Source organism: Apus apus, chromosome 1 (genome assembly GCF_020740795.1).
Source record: "Apus apus isolate bApuApu2 chromosome 1, bApuApu2.pri.cur, whole genome shotgun sequence".
Lineage (NCBI taxonomy): Eukaryota > Metazoa > Chordata > Aves > Apodiformes > Apodidae > Apus > Apus apus.
This window is the reverse complement of record NC_067282.1, coordinates 205,016,716-205,037,323: the sequence shown is the minus strand read 5'-3', so window position 1 is coordinate 205,037,323 and position 20,608 is coordinate 205,016,716. Positions and strand designations below refer to the sequence as shown.

Here is a 20,608-nt window from a genome sequence, read left to right as displayed (position 1 = left end):
TGGTTTCTCTCTAGGTAGCTTTGCCAAGGTAAAACAAACACAGAGGAACCAAGGCCTGAGGTGAAGTCCTCACAAACACCAGCCCATTAAATCATCTGGTGGGGACTGGGAGGTGTCCCTGCCCACGCAGGGGGGTTGGAACTGGATGGTCTTTGAGGTCCCTCCCAACCCAGCCTGGGGAGGAGGGCAGCAGGTTCTTGGTGTCTCTCTCTGGGTGTGGGGGCAGCAGGAGGGACCTGAAGCCCAGAGAGGGGGGAGAGAAAATCCAGGGGGAAGCAGCAGGTCCCTGCCCAGCCCTGGGTGCTGCCTCCTCCACCCTCGGGCCCGTGCTCTGGAGATTTGGGGGGGGAGGTGGGAGGGGATGCCTGGGCAGGACCTGGCTCTTCTGCCTCTGTCCCCGGAGAGAGAAACAGAGGAGGGGGTGGGAGGTTTGAGGGCAGTGGCTGGTACTGGACACTGGAAAACCCGGTGAAAATCCCATCCCTGCGCACACCAGTGTCCCCCAGTTGCCCCTTCCGCTGCACCAGTGCTCCGAGTTCCCCCTCCTGCCTGCACCAGTACCCCCAGTATCCTTTCACACCAGTACCTCCTCCCTGCACACACCAGTACCCCCAGTATCCCTCCCTGCACACACCAGTACCCCCAGTATCCCTCCCTGCACACACCACTATCCCCTATTACCCCTGCCTGCACACACCACTACTCCCAGTACCCCTCTCTGCACACACCAGTATCCCCAGTACCCCCAGTTCCTCCTCCCCCCCCACCCCAGTACCCCTGCCTGCACACACCAGTACCCCCAGTTCCTCCTCCAGCCCACTCCAGTACCCCACCCTGCACACACCAGTACCCCCAGTTCCTCCTCCCCCCCGCCCCAGTACCCCTCCCTGCACACACCAGTACCCCCATTACCCCGTCCCCCACACACCAGTACCCCCCCGCACACACCAGTACCCCCAGTGCCCCCCCCACCAGTATCCCCAGTACCCCTCCCCGCACACACCAGTACCCCTCCCTGCACACACCAGTATCCCCAGTATCCCCCCGCACACACCAGTACCCCCAGTACCCCCCCCCCACCAGTACCCCCATTACCCCCTCCCACACACACCAGTATCCCCAGTACCCCCCCCCACCAGTACCCCCAGTACCCCTCCCCCACACCAGTACCCCCAGTACCCCTCCCCCACACCAGTATCCCCAGTACCCCCCCCCCACACCAGTACCCCTCCCTGCACACACCAGTATCCCCAGTACCCCCCCCCCCACACACCAGTACCCCTCCCTGCACACACCAGTATCCCCAGTACCCCCCCCCCCACACCAGTATCCCCAGTACCCCCCCCCCCACCAGTATCCCCAGTACCCCTCCCTGCACACACCAGTACCCCCATTACCCCCCCCCGCACACACCAGTATCCCCAGTACCCCCCCGCACACACCAGTACCCCTCTCCGCACACACCAGTACCCCCCAGTACCCCCCCCCGCACACACCAGTACCCCCTCCCCGCACACACCAGTACCCCCAGTACCCCTCTCTGCACACACCAGTACCCCCAGTACCCCCCCCGCACACACCAGTACCCCCAGTCCCCCCGCCCCAGTCCCCCCTCCTCCCGGGCACTACAACTCCCGGCAGCCCCCGCGGCCAGTTCCGCTTCCGGCGCCCGCTTCCGGTTCCGGCGGCGCGGCCGGGCCTGCTCCCTCGGTGCCGGTGCCGGTGCCGGCCCCGGGGGCCCGGGCCATGGAGACCCCCGGGGGGTCCCTGCGGGGCGAGATCGGTGCGTGGGGGGGCAGGGAGGGCTGGGGGGGGGGGGCAGGGGGGTCTGGGGGGACAGGGTGGTTTTGGGGTGCACGGGGGGGCCTGGGGGTACAGGGGGGCCTGGGGGTACAGGGGGGTCTGGGGGTACAGGGGGGTCTGGGGGGGACAGGGGGGCCTGGGGGTACAGGGGGGGCCTGGGGGTACAGGGGGGTCTGGGGGGGACAGGGGGGCCTGGGGGTACAGGGGGGCCTGGGGGTACAGGGGGGTCTGGGGGGGACAGGGGGGCCTGGGGGGGGACAGGGAGGGTTGGGGGGGTACAGGGTGGTCTGGGGGGGGCAGGGCGTTTTTGGGGTGCACGGGGTGGTTTTGGGGTGCACGGGGTGGTCTGGAGGGGACAGGGGGGCCTGGGGGGGTGTGACAGGGTGGTTTTGGGGTGCACATGGTGGTCTGGGGGGGACAGGGGGGCCTGGGGGGGTTGAACAGGGTGGTTTTGGGGTGCACAGGGTGGTTTGGGGGAGACAGGGTGGTTTAAGGGTGCACAGGGTGGTTTTGGGGTGCACAGGTTGGCCTGGGGGGGACAGCGTGGGTTGGGAGGGGGTGCACAGGATGGTTTAGGGGTGCACAGGGTGGTTTTGGGGTGCAAAGGGGTTACGGGGGGAGCAGGGTGGTTTGGGGGGCGTGACAGGGTGGTTTTGGGGTGCACAAGGTGGTCTGGGGGGACAGGGTAGTTTAGGGGGGGACAGGGTCATCTGGGGGGACAGGGTGTTTTCGGAGGAGGGCAGAATGGTTTTTGGGGGGAGAGGGTGGTTTTGGGGTGGGCAGGATTGTTTGGGTATGGTCGGGGTGGTTTGGGGAGGACTGGAGTGGTTTTGGGGTGAGCAGGATGGTCCAGAGGTGAGCAGGGATGGGTTTTGGGGTGAGCAGGATGGTCCAGAGGTGAGCAGGATGGGTTTTGGGGTGAGCAGGATGGGTTTTGGGGTGAGCATGATGGTTTTGGGGTGAGCAGGGATGGGTTTGGGGTGAGCAGGGATGGGTCTGGGGTGAGCAGGGTGGGGAGAGGGTGAGCAGGGGGGGTTTGGGGTGAGCAGGGATGGGTTTGGGGTGAGCAGAGATGGGTTTGGGGTGAGCAGGGGTGGGTTTTGGGGTGAGCAGGGATGGGTTTTGGGGTGAGCAGGATGGGTCTGGGGTGAGCAGGATGGGTTTTGGGGTGAGCAGGGGGGTTTGGGGTGAGCAGAGATGGGTTTGGGGTGAGCAGGGGGGGTTTGGGGTGAGCAAGGGTGGGTTTGGGGTGAGCAGGATGGGTTTTGGGGTGAGCAAGGATGGGTTTGGGGTGAGCAGGGATGGGTTTGGGGTGAGCAAGGATGGGTTTGGGGTGAGCAGGGGGGGTTTTGGGGTGAGCAGAGATGGGTTTGGGATGATCAGGGCGGGTCTGGGGTGAGCAGGGGGGGTCTGGGGTGAGCAGGGATGGGTTTGGGGTGAGCAGGGGGGTTTGGGGTGAGCAGAGATGGGTTTGGGGTGAGCAGGGATGGGTCTGGGGTGAGCAAGGATGGGTTTGGGGTGAGCAGGGGGGGTTTTGGGGTGAGCAGGGATGGGTTTGGGGTGAGCAGGGGGGTTTGGGGTGAGCAGGGATGGGTTTGGGGTGAGCAAGGGTGGGTTTGGGGTGAGCAAGGGTGGGTTTGGGGTGAGCAGGGGGGGTTTTGGGGTGAGCAGGGATGGGTCTGGGGTGATCAGGGCGGGTCTGGGGTGAGCAGGGGGGGTCTGGGGTGAGCAGGGATGGGTTTGGGGTGAGCAGGGGGGGTTTTGGGGTGAGCAGAGATGGGTTTGGGGTGAGCAGGGGGGGTTTTGGGGTGAGCAGGGATGGGTTTGGGGTGAGCAGGGATGGGTTTGGGGTGAGCAGGATGGGTTTTGGGGTGAGCAGGGATGGGTCTGGGGTGAGCAGGGTGGGTTTTGGGGTGAGCATGGGGGGTCTGGGGTGAGCAGGGATGGGTTTTGGGGTGAGCAGGGTGGGGTTTGGGGTGAGCAGGGGGGGGTTTGGGGTGAGCAGGGATGGGTTTGGGGTGAGCAGGATGGGTTTTGGGGTGAGCAGGGATGGGTCTGGGGTGAGCAGGGGGGGTTTTGGGGTGAGCAGGGATGTTCTCTGGTCGCACCAGGAAGCAGCTGGGTTCCCTTTGGGATGTGCTTCCAGCTGGTGAGGGAGAGCTTGGAATTCTTGGGAGGTGCTGAGCCCCAGGGGTGGGGGATCTGTGGGCCTGGCTGTGAGTTCTTCCCTCCTGCTGCTCCACATCCCATGGGAACCCCATCCATGGGGAATGATGATGTGACCTCTCCACGTGGAGCTGCCACGTGAGGAAATGGTGCAGTAGGAGGAAAGACATCTGGGGAGGTGCAGGTTTTGGGTTGTTGGGGTGGTTTGGATTTTTTGGAATATATGATAAGAACAGGAATAAATGAGACCCTGGCCCAGGTTGCCCAGGGAAGCTGTGGCTGCCCCATCCCTGGCAGTGTTGAAGGGCAGGTTGGATGGGGCTTGGAGCAACCTGGGCTGGTGGGAAGTGTCCCTGCCCATGCAGGGGGGTTGGATCTGGATGCTCTTCAAGGTCCCTTCCAACCCAAACCAGTCAGAATTTCTTCCCAATATCTCATCTCCATGTCCCCTCTTCCAATTTTAATCCATCCCCCTGCTCCCATCCCTCCCTGCCCTTGTCCCAAGCCCCTCCCCAGCTTTCCTGGAGCCCCTTCAGGCCCTGGAAGGTGCTCTCAGGTCTCCCTGGAGCCTTCTCTTCTCCAGGCTGAACACCCCAGCTCTCCCAGCCTGTCTCCAGAGCAGAGCTGCTCCAGCCCTCCCAGCATCTCCGGGGCCTCCTCTGGGCTCTCTCCAACAGCTCCGTGTCCTTCCTGTGTTGGGGACCCCAGAGGTGGCCCCAGCCCTGCAGGGGGGTCTCAGCAGAGCAGAGGGGGAGAATCACCTCCTCATTCCAAGTGGGGAACACAGTGAGGAAGAAGCTCCTGATTCCCAGCTCTCTCTTCCAGCCCCTGTCCCCCCAATCCGCTTTTCTCCAGAGACTGGTTTGCTCCTCCTGGCTGATTTTTATTTATTTACTTCCTCATTTGCTCTTTCTTCTCCAGGTTTCTGGGCTGATAGGACCCCAGTCCACGAGGCAGCCAGGAGGGGGGAGATCCTGCAGCTGCAGCAGCTGATAGAGAGTGGAGCCTGTGTCAACTCTGTCACCTACGACTCCATCACCCCGCTGCACGAGGCCAGCCTGAGGGGACAGACCCAGTGTGTCAAGCTGCTGCTGGATGCAGGGGCCCAGGTATCACAGCATCAAGGGTTGGAAAAGACCTTCAACATCATCCAATCCAACCACCACCCCAACATCAACCCCAACCTCTCCTGGGGGGTGATCTGTTGGAGTGTCACTGTGCTTGAGGCTGTAGCTCTTGCTGTTTGAACAGGATTGATTTCCTGGTTGGAAAAGACCTTCAAGATCGAGTCCAACCACTACCCCAGCTCTGCCACATCCAGCACTAAGCCCTGGCCCCTGGCACCTCATCTGTCTTCTTAGATGTCCCCAGGGATGGTGGCTCAACCACCTCCTTGGACAGCCTGGCTCACCCAGTCCAACTCCCACCCCAGAACAGGACAACCCTGGAGTTCACACCATGTCCCTGAGGACATTGTCCAGGACAAGGGGCAATGGTTTGAAACTTAAAGAGGGGAGATTCTGGTTGGACATTAGGAAGAAATTCTGGGCTGTGAGGGTGGGGAGAGCCTGGCCCAGGCTGCCCAGGGAAGCTGTGGCTGCCCCATCCCTGGCAGTGTTGAAGGGCAGGTTGGATGGGGCTTGGAGCAGCCTGGGCTGGTGGGAGATGTCCCTGCTCATGGCAGGGGGGTTGGATCTAGATGAGCTTTAAAGTCCCTTCCAACCCAAACCCTTCTATGATTGGCAGGCTCAGTGCCATTATTTCTTCCCTGGGGAGCCTCTTCCAGTGCTCCACTACCCTCTGGGGGAAGAATCTCTTCCTAATGTCCAACCTAACCCCCCCCCTGCACATCTTCCTGCCATCCCCTCAGGTCCTAAATGTGCGGGTCTGATCCAAGCGGGAAGTTCTTAATCTCTGAATTTATTTCATCATCTGGATTCTCCCCATCTAGCTCTGGGTTCTATCACCCAGGGCTTTCTTGGCAGTCAGCAGAGGGTGGCAGGTCTCTTCAGAGGGTATTTCAGGTTGGTGAGGACCTGCCTGGAAATAATTTCTGTCTCTCCCTCTCTTCACTCACTGTCGAGAGCCCCGGGTTGCTACAAATGTAATTTCATAGAATCATAGAATGTTTCAGGTTGGAAGGGACTTGAAAAAGTATCTAGTTCAACCCCCCTGCATGGGCAGGGACACCTCCCACCATTCCAGGCTGCTCCAAGCCCCATCCAACCTGCCCTTCAACACTGCCAGGGATGGGGCAGCCACAGCTTCCCTGGGCAACCTGGGCCAGGCTCTCCCCACCCTCACAGCCCAGAATTTCTCCCTCACATCTCAGCTCCAGCTCCCTCTGCCAGCTGGAAACCCTTCCCCCTGCTCCCATCCCTCCCTGCCCTTGTCCCAAGCCCCTCCCCAGCTTTCCTGGAGCCCCTTCAGGCACTGGCAGGTGCTCTCAGGTCTCCCTGGAGCCTTCTCTTCTCCAGGCTGAACACCCCAACTCTCCCAGCCTGTCTCCAGAGCAGAGCTGCTCCCTCCATGAGCTCCATGGAGCTTCAAGGATCTGAAGCTAGCTGGGTTGAATCAAGAGACCAGAGTGGGCACTGGGAGCATGTACCCTCCACAGGGGATTTATATTTATTCTTTTGCTGCTTCTTCTATTTCTTTAATTACATTATGGAAACAAAAATCAGCCAAGCAGCGTCTTTGGATGTAGCCGGTGACAACTGCCTTCAAGGCAGGTGACTTCTCACAGGCTTCTCATGGCTGTCCTCAGAGCAATCCCAGAGGAGCTGGGCTGTGTTTCTCAGCCTCAAGGCTTGTAACCTTCAGCAGGGGAAGTGGGAGAAAAATAAAAACCAGTGGCAAGAACTTCCCTGCCTTGTGCCACAAACGTGCAGCTGTGCCCACGGCACGATGGCAACAGCCCCAGCCTGAGCTGGGGGTAGCAACCAACTCTTCCCCAAGCCCAGGATATTCCTCGAGGAAAAATGTAGACAGGAGGGTGTTAAATAGAACCACAGAATTTAAATAGAACCACAGAATTTAAATAGAATCACAGAATCACCAGGGCTGGAAAAGACCTTTATGATCAAGTCCAGCCTATGACCAGTGCCACCACATCGGCCAGACCATAGCACTAAGTGCCCCATCCAGCCTTTCCTTGAACACTTAAGTATCACATCCAGCCTTTCCTTGAATGTTGCCACTCAGCAGCTTGCAGGTAACCTGTCATTTTTGTTTTTTTCCTGCCTGGAAGGTGGATGCCAGGAACATTGATGGCAGCACCCCGCTCTGCGACGCCTGCGCCTCGGGGAGCATCGAGTGTGTGAAGGTGCTGCTGTCCCATGGAGCCAAGGTGAACCCTCCCCTCTACACTGCATCCCCTCTCCACGAAGCCTGCATGAATGGTGAGCCCCCCGTGGTCTTATCTTTGCACTGGTTGTTTTGCAGCCTGGAAAAAAAAACACCAAAAAACCACCCAAAGGAGCTGCCAAGTCTCTGGAATGGACCATAAGTTGTTGTTGCTCATCAGCCCATCACAACTTGCAAATATTTCAGCCCTAGGTGGGCAGGAAGAATGCCAAGTGCTGGGTTATCTGGTGAATAAAGCTGTCCTGGGTGCTTTTATTCCACGTGGCAGGCATGGGATGTTAGGCAGATAAAACACCAGCTTCTTGATGCTCTATTAAAAAGCCTCGAGCTGGAGCAGTAGCTTTGCTGTCAGGAACAGAAGGGTGTTTGTTTTCCTTCCCTCTGATCTGGTTGAGATGGGATCAGTTGCTTTGGTTAGGACATAGAATAATAGCATCTCAGAATGTTTTGGGCTGGAAGGAACCTCAAAGATCATTTGATTCCATCTCCTGCCATGGGCAGGGACACCTCCCACCATTCCAGGCTGCTCCAAGCCCCATCCAACCTGCCCTTCAACACTGCCAGGGATGGGGCAGCCACAGCTTCCCTGGGCAACCTGGGCCAGGCTCTCCCCACCCTCACAGCCCAGAATTTCTCCCTCACATCTCAGCTCCAGCTCCCTCTGCCAGCTGGAAACCCTTCCCCCTGCTCCCATCCCTCCCTGCCCTTGTCCCAAGCCCCTCCCCAGCTTTCCTGGAGCCCCTTCAGGCACTGGCAGGTGCTCTCAGGTCTCCCTGGAGCCTTCTCTTCTCCAGGCTGAACAACACGAGACCATATAAACCAGGTGGTTCTGTCCCAGACCCCTCTGGCTGTTCAGAGCTGCTGGAGGAGGCTCTCAGGTGGGAAGAAAGTGCTAAGGATTGTCAGGCAGTGCTTGTCCTGCTCCTTGTCACAGCCTTTTCCAGCTGGAGGGTCTGTCCAGAGGATAAGAGAAAACCACAGGGGCCAAAATCATGTCCCAGCTGGTGTATGTCAGCCACCTTTTCCTACCCTGCCCTCTACTCAAGCCTCTTCTGGATCTTTGAGTCTGGATTAGGAGCAGGATCAAGCCTCAGGGGTGGCTGTGACAGCATCAGAGGCAGGGGGAGCAACAGAGGAGTATTTAAGTGTAATTAATTCCTCCCCTCAACTTCCATGGACCCAATAGCAGGAAGGGCTGGATGTGACAGCCCCAGCGTCCCCGTTAGATGATTGTGACCAAACCTCTTCATCATTTTGTGCCTCAGTTTCCTCTTTGTAAGATGTAATACCTCCTCTCTCCTCCCCTTCACTGTTTTTGTTATATGCTGTCCTGGACAGAGTTTCTCTTCGACTACAAAGGCTGTGGGAGGCAGCATTTTTGACCAACAGGTAGTTAACTTAAACCCATAGCTGTGAGTTCTTGCTTAGCTTTGCCTTTTTAAGCCTATTTCCTGAGGCTTGATGGTGATGATGATGATGATCACTGCCTGCTTTCTGTCAACTGGTCTTACTAGCACTGGCAAAAATAAAGCTGGGGTGATCCTGAGGGTGCTATCCCACCCAGGGCAGGATCAAGAATCCAACCAGCTCCACCAACAAGAGGCAATTTAGTGCAAACCCTGGAATTCAGGTTGGTTTGACCTGACTCCCTGGCAGACCTGGTAGCTCTAGCTCAGTGCCCAGCAGATGTGGCTCTGTTTCTTGTGTCTTGGTCTTTGGTGTTGGTCCTACAGTGTGTTGTGTGGGCTCACCAGCATTTCTGTTCTGCAGCCTTCACCCCAAATATTCAGCAGGCTGTTGGTGGGTCCAGCTGATCTCAGCATGTGATGGGAATCATGGAATTGTTTTGGTTGGAAAAGACCTGGAAGATCACCCAGTCCAACCCTCCAGCCCTGCCAAGGCCACCCCTGCCCCGTGTCCCTCAGCACCATCTCCAGGGCTTGGAAACCCCTCCAGGGATGGGGACTCCCCCCTGCCCTGGGCAGCCTGGGCCAGGCCCTGACAACCCTTGCCAGGAAGGAATTGTTCCAGATATCCAATCCAAACCTCTCCTGGCTCAACTTGAGGCCGTTCCCTCTTGTCCCATCACTTGTTCCTTGGGAGAAGAGACCAGCAGCCCCATCTGCTCCCATTTGAGCTGGATTCTTTCTTTTGACACGGATCTTCTCTTTCTAAAGGCAGCTCAGAGTGTGTGCAGCTCCTCATTGATGTGGGAGCCAACTTGGAGGCTCATGACTGCCATTTTGGGACACCCCTCCACGTGGCCTGTGCCAGGGAGCATCTGGACTGTGCCAAGTTGCTCCTCAAGGCAGGTAAGGCAGCATTTGTTTGTTTTTCTTCAGCCTGTGCCTCTCAATTTCCAGTTTGTGCTGCTCCCAGTGACGTTCCCATCCTCTTTATTTGGATAACATTCAGAACTCTTCAGCACCCCCCTCCAAGAGGAAAGTTTCTTCCCCAAAGTGGTATCAGCTGGTGTTCATGTGCTCAGCTTTGGTGGCACACTTGTGTGGTTTTGGGTAGATGTGAGGGAGAGGTGTTAGATGTTGTACAGAAACCCAGAGGTGAAGTCACCTCATCCCTCAGGGAGATGTGGTTGGTGTTCACGGCCAGGTGAGTGTTCAAGTCAATGTTCTCTGCTGCAGGTTTCACATCCCCCTTTTCTCACTGCTGACTTTGGGGCAATTTGGAGTTGGATTTCTTGTCTTTGCCTCTGCTTACCAGGAGGAGATTTGGCCCAGGGATGGGGATTTCTTTCATCAAACAGTAGTTGTTTAAAAATTACACATCTAAGCTCGTTTCAGTCACAGAATCCCAGACTGGTTTGGATTGGGGGGACCTTAAAGATCATCCAGTTCCAACCCCCCTGCATGGGCAGGGACACCTCCCACCATTCCAGGCTGCTCCAAGCCCCATCCAACCTGCCCTTCAACACTGCCAGGGATGGGGCAGCCACAGCTTCCCTGGGTTTGTTCCCAGATCCTCTAGTTCCCTGTCTTGGGCACCCATGAGTTGATCCCCCAGAAATGCCTGTTTCTCCTTCTTGATGATAAGGGCATTTCATTGTGACCACAGTCAGCTAAAAGTGGTTGGAATTCTGTGAGGTTCATCTCACCCCTGCTCAGCAAATAAATGCAGGTGGTTCTGGGGGGACCAGAAGGACCTTTTGCTCTCAGCTTCTAAAAGCAAAAATGTCAGTCATTAAAACTTGATCCCACAGTCATGCCTGGTGATGAGCTGCACCATCTCCTGGGGCTGGGCCATTCCTGTTGAAATAGTTAACAAAGTTGTCACTGATTTTCTCCAGTGGGAAGGGGTTGGGATGACTGGGAGTGGTTTTTTTTGTTGGCTTTGGGCTAGCACAGGTTCAGGGAGCAATTCGGAACTTCACACTCAGCAGCTTCTTTACCTGGTAACACAGACTTCCTCTGCCAGGGAAGCATCAAGCCAGAGGAGCAGACTCATGCCTTGCCAGCACCAAGAACCTGTTCAGCAGTTTTGGTTTCCAGTTTGTGCTGGTTTCTCAGGATCTTGTTCTGGCTGCTCCTGCCTGTTTTAACAGCGTTTTTCTTGTCTCCAGTCAAACCGCTCCTTATTTTTGGATCAAGTGAAGCTTTCATGACCAGGTTTGTTTCTCTTTCTGGCCTCAGGGGCAAATGTGAATGCTGCTAAACTGCACGAGACAGCCCTTCACCATGCAGCCAAAGTGAAAAACGTGGATCTGGTGGAGATGCTGATTGAATTTGGAGGGAACATTTACGCCAGGGACAACCGAGGGAAGAAACCATCTGATTACACCTGGAGCAGCAGCCCCACAGCAAAGTGCTTTGAGTACTATGAGAGTAAGTGAGATATGATCCCCCTGCCCCAGGAATTCCATGACTTCCAACTCCCTTGCATCACATCTAGATTCTCAGTCCACTTGGATTTGTAAGATCATCTTCCTGGGAAGGTATATAGTTCTTGGTGGCGAATGGATGGCAGCTGGTTGTAGGTTAGCTCTGCTTAGTTGTGGTTGAATGACAGTGGTTAAGATGGTCCAGATCATGTCCTCACTGAACCTGGGTCCCTCTGGTGTGTCAGCAATGCTTTGGTACACTTAAGTCAGGTCAAGGAAATCACCCAGTTGAAAACTCTTTTGATCTGAGTGTGTTCAGCTTCAGTTACTCTGGCTGCCTGATTTTGGAGGAGACATTTGACTGAGGTTTGAGGATGGCTTGGAGTCACTCTTTGTCTTGGTTAATCTACTGCTGCAGTGGATCATCCCACACATCACAGAGTCACAGAATGGTTTGGTTTGGAAGGGACCTTTGAAGACTATCTAGTCCTACCCCTCTGCCAAGGACAGGGACATCTTGCACTGGAATAGGCTGCTCCAAGCCCCATCCAACTTGTCCTTGAAGACTTCCAGGAATGGAGCATCCACAACTTCTCTGGGCAACCTGTTCCAGTGTCTCACCACCCTCATAATAAATAATTCTTCTGTTTAGAAAGAAAAATTCCTTCTTTACAGAAGAACAAAGTATCTTCTGGCTTTGCAGCCCCTTGTGTGGTGTCCACCTTTGTGGTCCCCTTGTCCCTCTGATTTCTCCTTTCCAAGCTATTCTCTTTTTCTTAGAGACCAGTGAAGGGTGCTGGTGTGGCTGCAGCTGAGCTGGCTGAAGAGATTGAATCCTGCATGGCCACAAATACTCCTTATACCTCAGCAGAGTTTCTTGCCCACTAAACCCAACTGCCAGAGCTGCACGTGCAGTTGCTTTTCAACACGGGCTCTTGCATCACTACTGTGCTAGATTTCATAGTGTTGTTGTTTTTTTCCCCTTTTGATTTCTATCATTAAATGTGGGACTGGATCCAAGATGGATGCAGATCCTGGAGGCTGGTGATTGCCAGGGCTGTGGGTTTAGGGGCAGCAGCTCCTCAGGGCTGGCCATGTCCAGAGCAATGTGCCTGGTCGTAACACTGCGTGTCGAGGCTGGGGGCTGCAAGCTGGGGGCTGTCTTGAAGGGGCTTGGGGAAGGGGCTGCTCTGCTGTCATGAGACCCTACCTGGAGTCCTGTGGTCAGTTCTGGATCTCCCAACACAAGAAGGGCATGGAGCTGTTGGAGAGAGACCAGAGGAGGCCCCGGAGATGCTGGGAGGGCTGGAGCAGCTCTGCTCTGGAGACAGGCTGGGAGAGTTGGGGTGTTCAGCCTGGAGAAGAGAAGGCTCCAGGGAGACCTGAGAGCACCTTCCAGTGCCTGAAGAGGCTCCAGGAAAGCTGGGGAGGGGCTTGGGACAAGGGCAGGGAGGGATGGGAGCAGGGGGAAGGGTTTCCAGCTGGCAGAGGGAGCTGGAGCTGAGATGGGAGGGAGAAATTCTGGGCTGTGAGGGTGGGGAGAGCCTGGCCCAGGCTGCCCAGAGAAGCTGTGGCTGCCCCATCCCTGGCAGTGTTGAAGGGCAGGTTGGATGGGGCTTGGAGCAGCCTGGTCTGGTGGGAGGTGTCCCTGCCCATGTAGGGGGGTTGGAACTAGGTTATAATGTCCCTTCCAACCTAAACAAGTCTGTGATTCCACGGATTTTCCTGGCGATCTCAGCAGAGGGCTGAGTGAAAAGGGTTGAAACACAGTCCTTGCTGGAGAAACGGAGCAGTAGGGAAGTGCTCCTGTACATGGCATTGCTGAGGCTTAAAACAGCATCTCTGAGGGAAACTGGAAAGTCCTGGATAGCCCCAGTGGCTCAGGACAGGTGTTGTGGTTGGTGGGCACCATTTGGCTTCAGGGGAGGCAGGTGAGGGAGGGATCTTGCAGCTTTGCCCTGTGCTCCTGGTGGGATTTGCATCGGGATGAGCCTGGGCAGAACATCCACTGCTCTGTAGTGCCTCCCTTGGGCCTGGCTGCTGGGGGAGGTGGAAGGGACTTGTGAACATCACCCTGCTGAGAGGGCTGTGCTGGGCAGGAGCTGCAGCTCTCACCTTGGGTCCTCTTCTCTCCTTTCAGAAACTCCCCTGAGCTTGTCGCAGCTCTGCAGGGTCACGGTGAGGAAAGCTGCTGGGCAGAAGGCTCTGGAGAAGATTGCCAAGCTAAATATTCCTCCACGATTAATCCAGTACCTCTCCTACAACTGACAGGATGACACCTTGTAGCTCCTGCAGTGTGAAGTAGCTGTTTCTTTCTCTTCTACCTCCCCCAGCTCCCAGAAATTAATTTTAATCCCAGCAAACGGGTGTAAATAGTATTGATGAGGCAGCACTTCATGCCCTTCCTCTTCTCCGTGGGTGGAGACAAGCTCAGGCAAGGTCTAGCACTGGTTTGGGGGTGTAACCTCTCCTGGGGGGTGATCTGTTGGAGTGTCACTGTGCTTGAGGCTGTAGCTCGATTTCCTGGTTGGAGAAGACCTTCAAGATCGAGTCCAACCACTACCCCAGCTCTGCCACATCCAGCACTAAGCCCTGGCCCCTGGCACCTCATCTGTCTTCTTAGATGTCTCCAGGGATGGTGGCTCAACCACCTCCTTGGACAGCCTGGCTCACCCCGTCCAACTCCCACCCCAGAACAGGACAACCCTAAAATTCACACCACGTGAACACAGTTTTGCCTCATTTTTACAGTTGTCTAACCTAAAGGCATCTCCCCATCATCTAGCCAGGCTCCCTTTGCAGCCAGTGAAGAGAGACAGGTGCTTGTGGAGCATGATCCACCTGTCCTGTTTTAGCTGGGGTGACACAGTGTCCCCCAGGATCACCTGTCTCCACTGGCTGGAAAGGGATTTAGAGGTGATGCCCTCGGATGTGGACACCTGTGTTCCTGCAGTGGGACTGCTGGCTCCCACCTCTGTGTTCAGAACTCGAGTGACAACTGCCCACATGCCAAGGGACAAAGCTTGAGATGCCCCTGTGTGCTCAAGCTGGAGGCAAATTAAGTCCCCAGTAGGCTCAGGATTAATTAGGAGGCACTGCAGCTGGCTGCTGGCTTTCCATGAAGATCAGGAGGGCTTTGGCTCAACACCAGCAGTGGGGACAAACTGCTGCCAGTCCAGGGGTGACTTGGCCCATGCTCCTTCCTCCCTGAAGATGAGCCAGCTCTTACTGTGGGCTCATCACCACATCCAATTTTCAAGCCCAAGCCAAGAAGTTCTCTCAGCAGGTCCAAGGATGCTTCCCCTTCAGTTGGCTGGTCCCAAACAATATTTCTCCTCTTGCTCTGAGCCACTGTGGCCACTCTGTTGGCTTGATGTGCAATAAGTGGCAGAGCTGCTGCCCAGTGGTGCCTGAGGCATGGTGAGGGCACGTCCCTTGTCCCTGAGGTTTGTTCCCACAGTGAGGGCAGCAGGAGGGCTGAGTTCTGCCTTGGATTTTGAGTATTATAGTTTTATTTCCCTCCCCCTTCTGTGTTTCTCTCTCTGAGCTGGAGCCTCCTCGGGGGTTGGCAGCAGGAGCCCTGAGTCCTCTGCTTCTGGGCGTTGGGTTCAGATCCTTTGGCTTCAGCAGAGGTGACTGGAGCCCTTGTCTGTGGGTGATTTAAACCTTCAGGGTGACAGTTTGTATCAGCAGAGCCAGAATTGTCACCTGCCTTCCAGACGAGACTTTGTGTCTACTCCAGAGGCAGTGACCCAGGTGGTGCTAAGGGGCTGGAGCTCCCTGATGTCCCCATGAGCAAGTCTGAGCACCGTGGTGGGAACAGATTCCTCCTCTGGATGGTGGCAGGTGTCACAAACCCCACTGACTCAGGGCTCTCCACATCCTGCTGTCAACTCCCCCAGCACCAGGGGGCTCAGCTCAGGAGGGAGGGGGGGGAAATACCATAAGCACAGGGTTCAAGAGCTGAGGTGGAACTTGAATGCACTTTAATGGTGACCAGCAAACCACTTGGTATTTGAATTTTTGGTCAGGTTTGTGCCCCCCACCCCTCCCTTCATCTGTTTGGTTGTTGGTTGTTTGTTGTTTTGTTTTTTCTTTTGCTGTGCAGTGTCATATAGGACAGAAAAGTTCTCAAGGTCCTGCCTTTTGGGGGATTGTTTTATAATTCTCATGTGTGTGTTTAAAGTATCAGAAATGTGAATTTGCCAAGAAGCTCAGGGAAGCCCTAGAGATGGTTGTGGTGGGATTCATCCCTGTGATGGGCAGGATGGAGGTTTTGCCTTGTGTCTCTCTCAAGAAAAGCTTCCTCTGCCCAACCTGCATGTCCTTACAGATAAATAGATATTAGGGAAGTGCAGCCTTTGGTAGCCTGGGGTGAAAACCTCCCCTCTTGGTTCACATCCCTTATTTCACATACTCACATCCCTTATCAGGTGGCTTTTTTAACACAGCCTAAGCTGGTGAGATACTGAAATGGTGGAGTCCCAAGTTTCCAATGTGAAAACAAAAGAAGAACCAAGAATAAAACTGCAAGCTCCTCTTTACACCATCTGCATTCTTTTTGTTGTTTTTTTTTCCCCCTCCCCTCTCTTTCTGAGTCACCTCTTTGGTAGGTCCTGAAGTTTGGTTCTTTGTTTTTACTTCTCTTTTAAGAGGTCCTGCTGATCAGCACGTGCAGCCAGGAGGGACTTGGTGAGGGAGCATCTCATGTTTGCTGGCAATGGCCAGGCTCCTGCTGCAGCAGTTTGGGGTTTTTTTTTTAAGACATCCAGGTGGTTATGGGTATGTCTGGAGGGAAAGATGTTCCAGAAAGGTCCTTTGAGAGCCAACCAGGTAGGAAACAAACACCCAAGTCCCTCCTGGTGTGCCGTGGTGTGAGGCAGGTGCCTGGATCCTGCTGAGGACCCCATGGGTGTTCACTCCTGCCTTTCTGAACTGCAAGTGGAGATGGAGACTTGAGATTCATTTTCATCCTGGATCCAACCTGTCTCATCCTCAGTTCTTTTAATCCTGCAGGGATTTCTCAGCTGGTTCTGAAGCACCTTCTCAGCTGCTGTGTTTTCCAGCTCAGAGGAAAGGCAAAAGTAGATGCTGAGTTGAACTGATGTGGCATTTTGGCTTCTCTTAACATCTCAGACTTCAGTTCCTGTGGCAGGGGGTTGTTACTGCGTGAGTAGCATCATCCATGCTGCAGCTGTGGTCTGGAGAGCTGGGAATCTCTGCAGCCATCCCAAATGAGGGTGAAAATGAGAAGCTTTGGAGGTAACATTGTCCTAACAAAGGGCTGGACGCTACGCTGGGGGTCAGGTTTGGGTCAGTCTGTCCTCTCCTGGTGAGTTGCTGAGGGCACCTCCACTTCCTCACACCTCAGGTTGTGGGAGAACCATCTGTCACCACCCAGGTTGGGCAATCCAAGGAGATTCAGATTAAAATGTTATGGTCCAAGGAAATGCTCAGCCACCAAATACCCCTCGGTCGCATCAAGGTGACACCACAGTTTGAACATCAGCTTCAGTGAGAAACAAAGAGGGAATAACTTGGGTTGTTACGTGTGTTCAGGCTGCACAATCATGAAGGTTGATGCTCCCATGATAAAAGTCACTGTGTCTCTGTGACCTGAGAAGAAATCGTGGTGGGCCTTGTGTTCCTTGATGGCTGTTGGAGTCATGGAATCATGGGATAGTTTGGGTGGGAAGGGACCGTAAAGCTCATCCAGTTCCAGCCCCCCTGCATGGGCAGGGACACCTCCCACCAGCCCAGGCTGCTCCAAGCCCCATCCAACCTGCCCTTCAACACTGCCAGGGATGGGGCAGCCACAGCTTCCCTGGGCAACCTGGGCCAGGCTCTCCCCACCCTCACAGCCCAGAATTTCTCCCTCACATCTCAGCTCCAGCTCCCTCTGCCAGCTGGAAACCCTTCCCCCTGCTCCCATCCCTCCCTGCCCTTGTCCCAAGCCCCTCCCCAGCTTTCCTGGAGCCCCTTCAGGCCCTGGAAGGTGCTCTCAGGTCTCCCTGGAGCCTTCTCTTCTCCAGGCTCAACACCCCAACTCTCCCAGCCTGTCTCCAGAGCAGAGCTGCTCCAGCCCTCCCAGCATCTCCAGGGCCTCCTCTGGACTCACTGGAAGGAAGGGAGAAAGAGAGATGGGTGGTAAGAGAAGAGGTAGAGGATAGATAGCAGAAAATCACCAGTCCTGGATCCAGTGTTGCTCTGGCCAGTGGGGGCAGGTTGGTGTTGGTGAAGCTCCCAAATCCCACCATGCCAAGCCCACCATCATAGCTCCTTCTTTTATAGGCCTGTGTCCTTCAGGCAGCTGTTTCACAATGATGAGCACATGTGGTTGAGTCACACCATGACTGAGAACTGGAGTGGACCTCCAGCCACCCCTCCTTCCACATTGTCTCCGTGTCCAGGCCATGATTTCCATTGGCTCAGACGGGCCTTTCTCAGGCAGGGTTTGAGGGCTCACACTGGGGGTGTCACCACCTCCCACAGAGGTCCTGAGGGCCAGCCCCTTGTGCCACCCCCAGCCCTCTGCTCCTGCAAACCCATAGAATCACAGAGTTGGTTGGAAAAGACCTTTGAAGATCATCAAGTCCAACCACTCATCCAGCTCTACTGAGTCTGGTGCTAAACCATGTCCCTCAGCACCACCCCCTTGCTTGCCAGGAGCCACAGAAGGGGGTGGCTGAGGATCACCCACCAGCCATCCCAGAGGCCATGGCTGTCATTCCATATCCCACGGGGCCATAGCTGCCTCACAGCACAGGTGTGGGTTGGGAAGGGCCATCAAGATTCCTCCTCCAGTTATTTTTGCCCTGGTTGTGTTTTGTTTCTGATGTGTAGGTCTCAAGAGGACCTTACCTTCTGGAAGTTCTATGCAGCTCACCTGGGTGATGGTCCCTCTGGCTACATTGGGTTGACTCCTCTCAGTTATGGGCTTAAAAAACCCTTGGAGATCCCAAGGACCCAATGAACCCCATTTTTTTTATAGGGACTGGGGACCTGTGCTGCTCCAGTGGCAGCTGAAGGACCCGTGGATTTGTCAAAGAGTTTGGGGGGGGTGAAAGAGACTGTTGGAATCATGAGGATTATGAAGTGAAGCTCCTCAGCTGCCTCTGCTTGGGTTGCACCCTCTGCTTCATTTCTCTGGCAGGTTCTGGATCTTCTTTTACTTCAGCCAAATGTCAAACCAGGCCATCCATCCAACCCAAACCCACCAGGCCAGTCCTGCTTTCATCCACCCCCTTTTCTGGGCTCCCCAAACCCAGTTTTAGCATTTATTTTTTTTGGGGGGGGGCCACCTCCCTTCTCCTGTGGGTTTCTCCTTCCTGCACCACCAGCTTTGCTACGGGGCCAGGAACCTCTCTGCTTTGGGGAAGGGGAGAACAAGGGCTTTGCTTTCACCCATGAACATTCATCTCGTGGACAGGCAGTACCTCCTGGGTGCTCCTGGTTGCTCCTGGCCCTGGGCTTTTCCCTGGATGAGGTGGAGAGGACCCACCTTTACCCTCCACAAAGGAAGGACTTTGGCCCCTTGGTTGCCGCTCTCCGAGTCTCCGGCGTGAAGAACCAACGGAGAAGGGAGAACATCACACACAAACCAGGTTTTCTTTTCTGTTTTCATATCTCCAGGGGACTTTGTTTAAGAGACCAAACCCCAAGAGCTGCTCTAACCTGAGCAGCAGCAGCAGCAGCAGCAAACAAAGAGCTCAGTGTCCTCTGGAAAGTGGCACCTGAAGATGAGTCATGCGGTGGTTGCACCACAGGTGGAACAAGCAGGAGCATGAAGTGTCTGTTCTACCTCTTGACTGAAAAAAAAAACCCCAAACAACCCAAACACTGAAGACCTGGAGCGTTTTCCTGAGCTCCACACACCCTGCCCATCAACCTCCCTCCTGTTTTGAGGGAACCAGTGACCTTGCAGGCACTGGCAAGAAGATGGCGCCGGCCCCGCGTGGTTGAGTGGGTGGAAACCAAACTGGTTTCTGGTCTCTGCTGACCTTGTGCTTGATGGAGGTCGAGCCTGGGACAGCTCAGAGGCTGGTGGAGGTCCTGTCCCTTGGCCTTGGGGTTGGCTGGAGCACTGGTTGCTTTGAAGTCAGGGTTTTGAAGGCCAAGGTTGTTCTTTTCAAACTTCAAGCCGCCCCCTAAAACCCGAGCAAGGTGCAAGAGGAGGAATAAAACCCCCTACTGATGTCTCAGGACCTCCAGAAACCTCAGCTGCTTTAAGGTGGCACCTTTGGGCTTGCCTGTGCTGTCAGTTGACCCCAGGCTCTCCTCCCTGCCTGCCACCTGAGACAAACCCCACATATCCTGCCAAAATGACCCCCCAAACCAACTCATCTGTCACCCAACAGCTGGTGCTTGGGTGGGTGCCCTCGAGCCGTGCTGCCCTGGGGCTTCTCTAGGTTTGGGCACCAAGACACCAGGTTCATGGAGCTTCTGACCTCTGGTTGGAAGGAGCAGAGCACGTGGTGAAGATGTTCTTTGTGTTTCTACCCAATTGTCTGGGGTTTTTTTTTCTTTAGTGGAGCAGGTGGGGAGGGGAGGATCTGGGTGGGTCCCACGGCTGGGCTGGTTCTTGTGATTAAAACTCGCTGGGAAAGGTTCCATCTCTGCCCAACTGTGTTTCTTCTGTGGGTTGTGGTCAGGGTTGGGGGCTTTGAGGGACCCTGCCAGCTCTCCCTGCCTCGTCAGCCTCGTCCCTAATTAGAGTGAGGCTGTTGGGAAGGCAACGTGTGAGCCCGTGGCTCTGTGGACCTGTGCAACCAGCTGCTGTCACCCTCCTGAGGATGGACCAGCCCAGGCCTGTGGTGGCTTGATGACCACATCCAAAGTCATGGACAATGGCTCCATGTCCAAGTGGGAACCAGTAACAAGATGTATCATGGAATCATGGAGTGGTTTGGGTTGGAAGGGATCTCAAAGATCACCTAGATCTGTGCCCCCTGCATGGGCAGGGACACCTCCCACCAGCCCAGGCTGCTCCAAGCCCCATCCAACCTGCCCTTCAACACTGCCAGGGATGGGGCAGCCACAGCTTCCCTGGGCAACCTGGGCCAGGCTCTCCCCACCCTCACAGCCCAGAATTTCTCCCTCACATCTCAGCTCCAGCTCCCTCTGCCAGCTGGAAACCCTTCCCCCTGCTCCCATCCCTCCCTGCCCTTGGCCCAAGCCCCTCCCCAGCTTTCCTGGAGCCCCTTCAGGCACTGGAAGGTGCTCTCAGGTCTCCCTGGAGCCTTCTCTTCTCCAGGCTGAACACCCCAACTCTCCCAGCCTGTCTCCAGAGCAGAGCTGCTCCAGCCCTCCCATCATCTCTGTGCCCTCCTCTGGCCTCTCTCCACCAGCTCCATCTCCTTCCTGTGTTGGGGACCCCAGAGCTGGACACAGTTCTCCAGGTGGGATCTGATGAGACCTCAGGAAGGAGGACCCAGGTCC

At 55.7% G+C, this 20,608-nt stretch overlaps 1 protein-coding gene across 3 annotated transcripts; it reads left to right on the top strand.

Moving 5' to 3' along the window:
* Positions 1–1,687: 1,687 nt before the first annotated feature.
* On the top strand, positions 1,688–19,782 carry ASB13 (ankyrin repeat and SOCS box containing 13). 3 transcript variants are annotated; one of them, XM_051612680.1, is made up of 7 exons: positions 1,688–1,783; positions 4,891–5,078; positions 7,220–7,370; positions 9,513–9,647; positions 10,983–11,174; positions 13,311–13,471; positions 18,803–19,782. In XM_051612680.1, the coding sequence occupies exons 1-6, from the start codon at positions 1,747–1,749 to the stop codon at positions 13,436–13,438; spliced, it is 831 nt and encodes a 276-aa protein (XP_051468640.1). In that variant the 5' UTR covers positions 1,688–1,746; the 3' UTR covers positions 13,439–13,471; positions 18,803–19,782. The 3 variants fall into 3 exon arrangements, with proteins under 3 accessions (XP_051468640.1, XP_051468649.1, XP_051468631.1); XM_051612689.1 differs by lacking the exon at positions 13,311–13,471; XM_051612671.1 differs by lacking the exon at positions 18,803–19,782 and having other exon boundaries at positions 13,311–15,719.
* Positions 19,783–20,608: the final 826 nt, after the last annotated feature.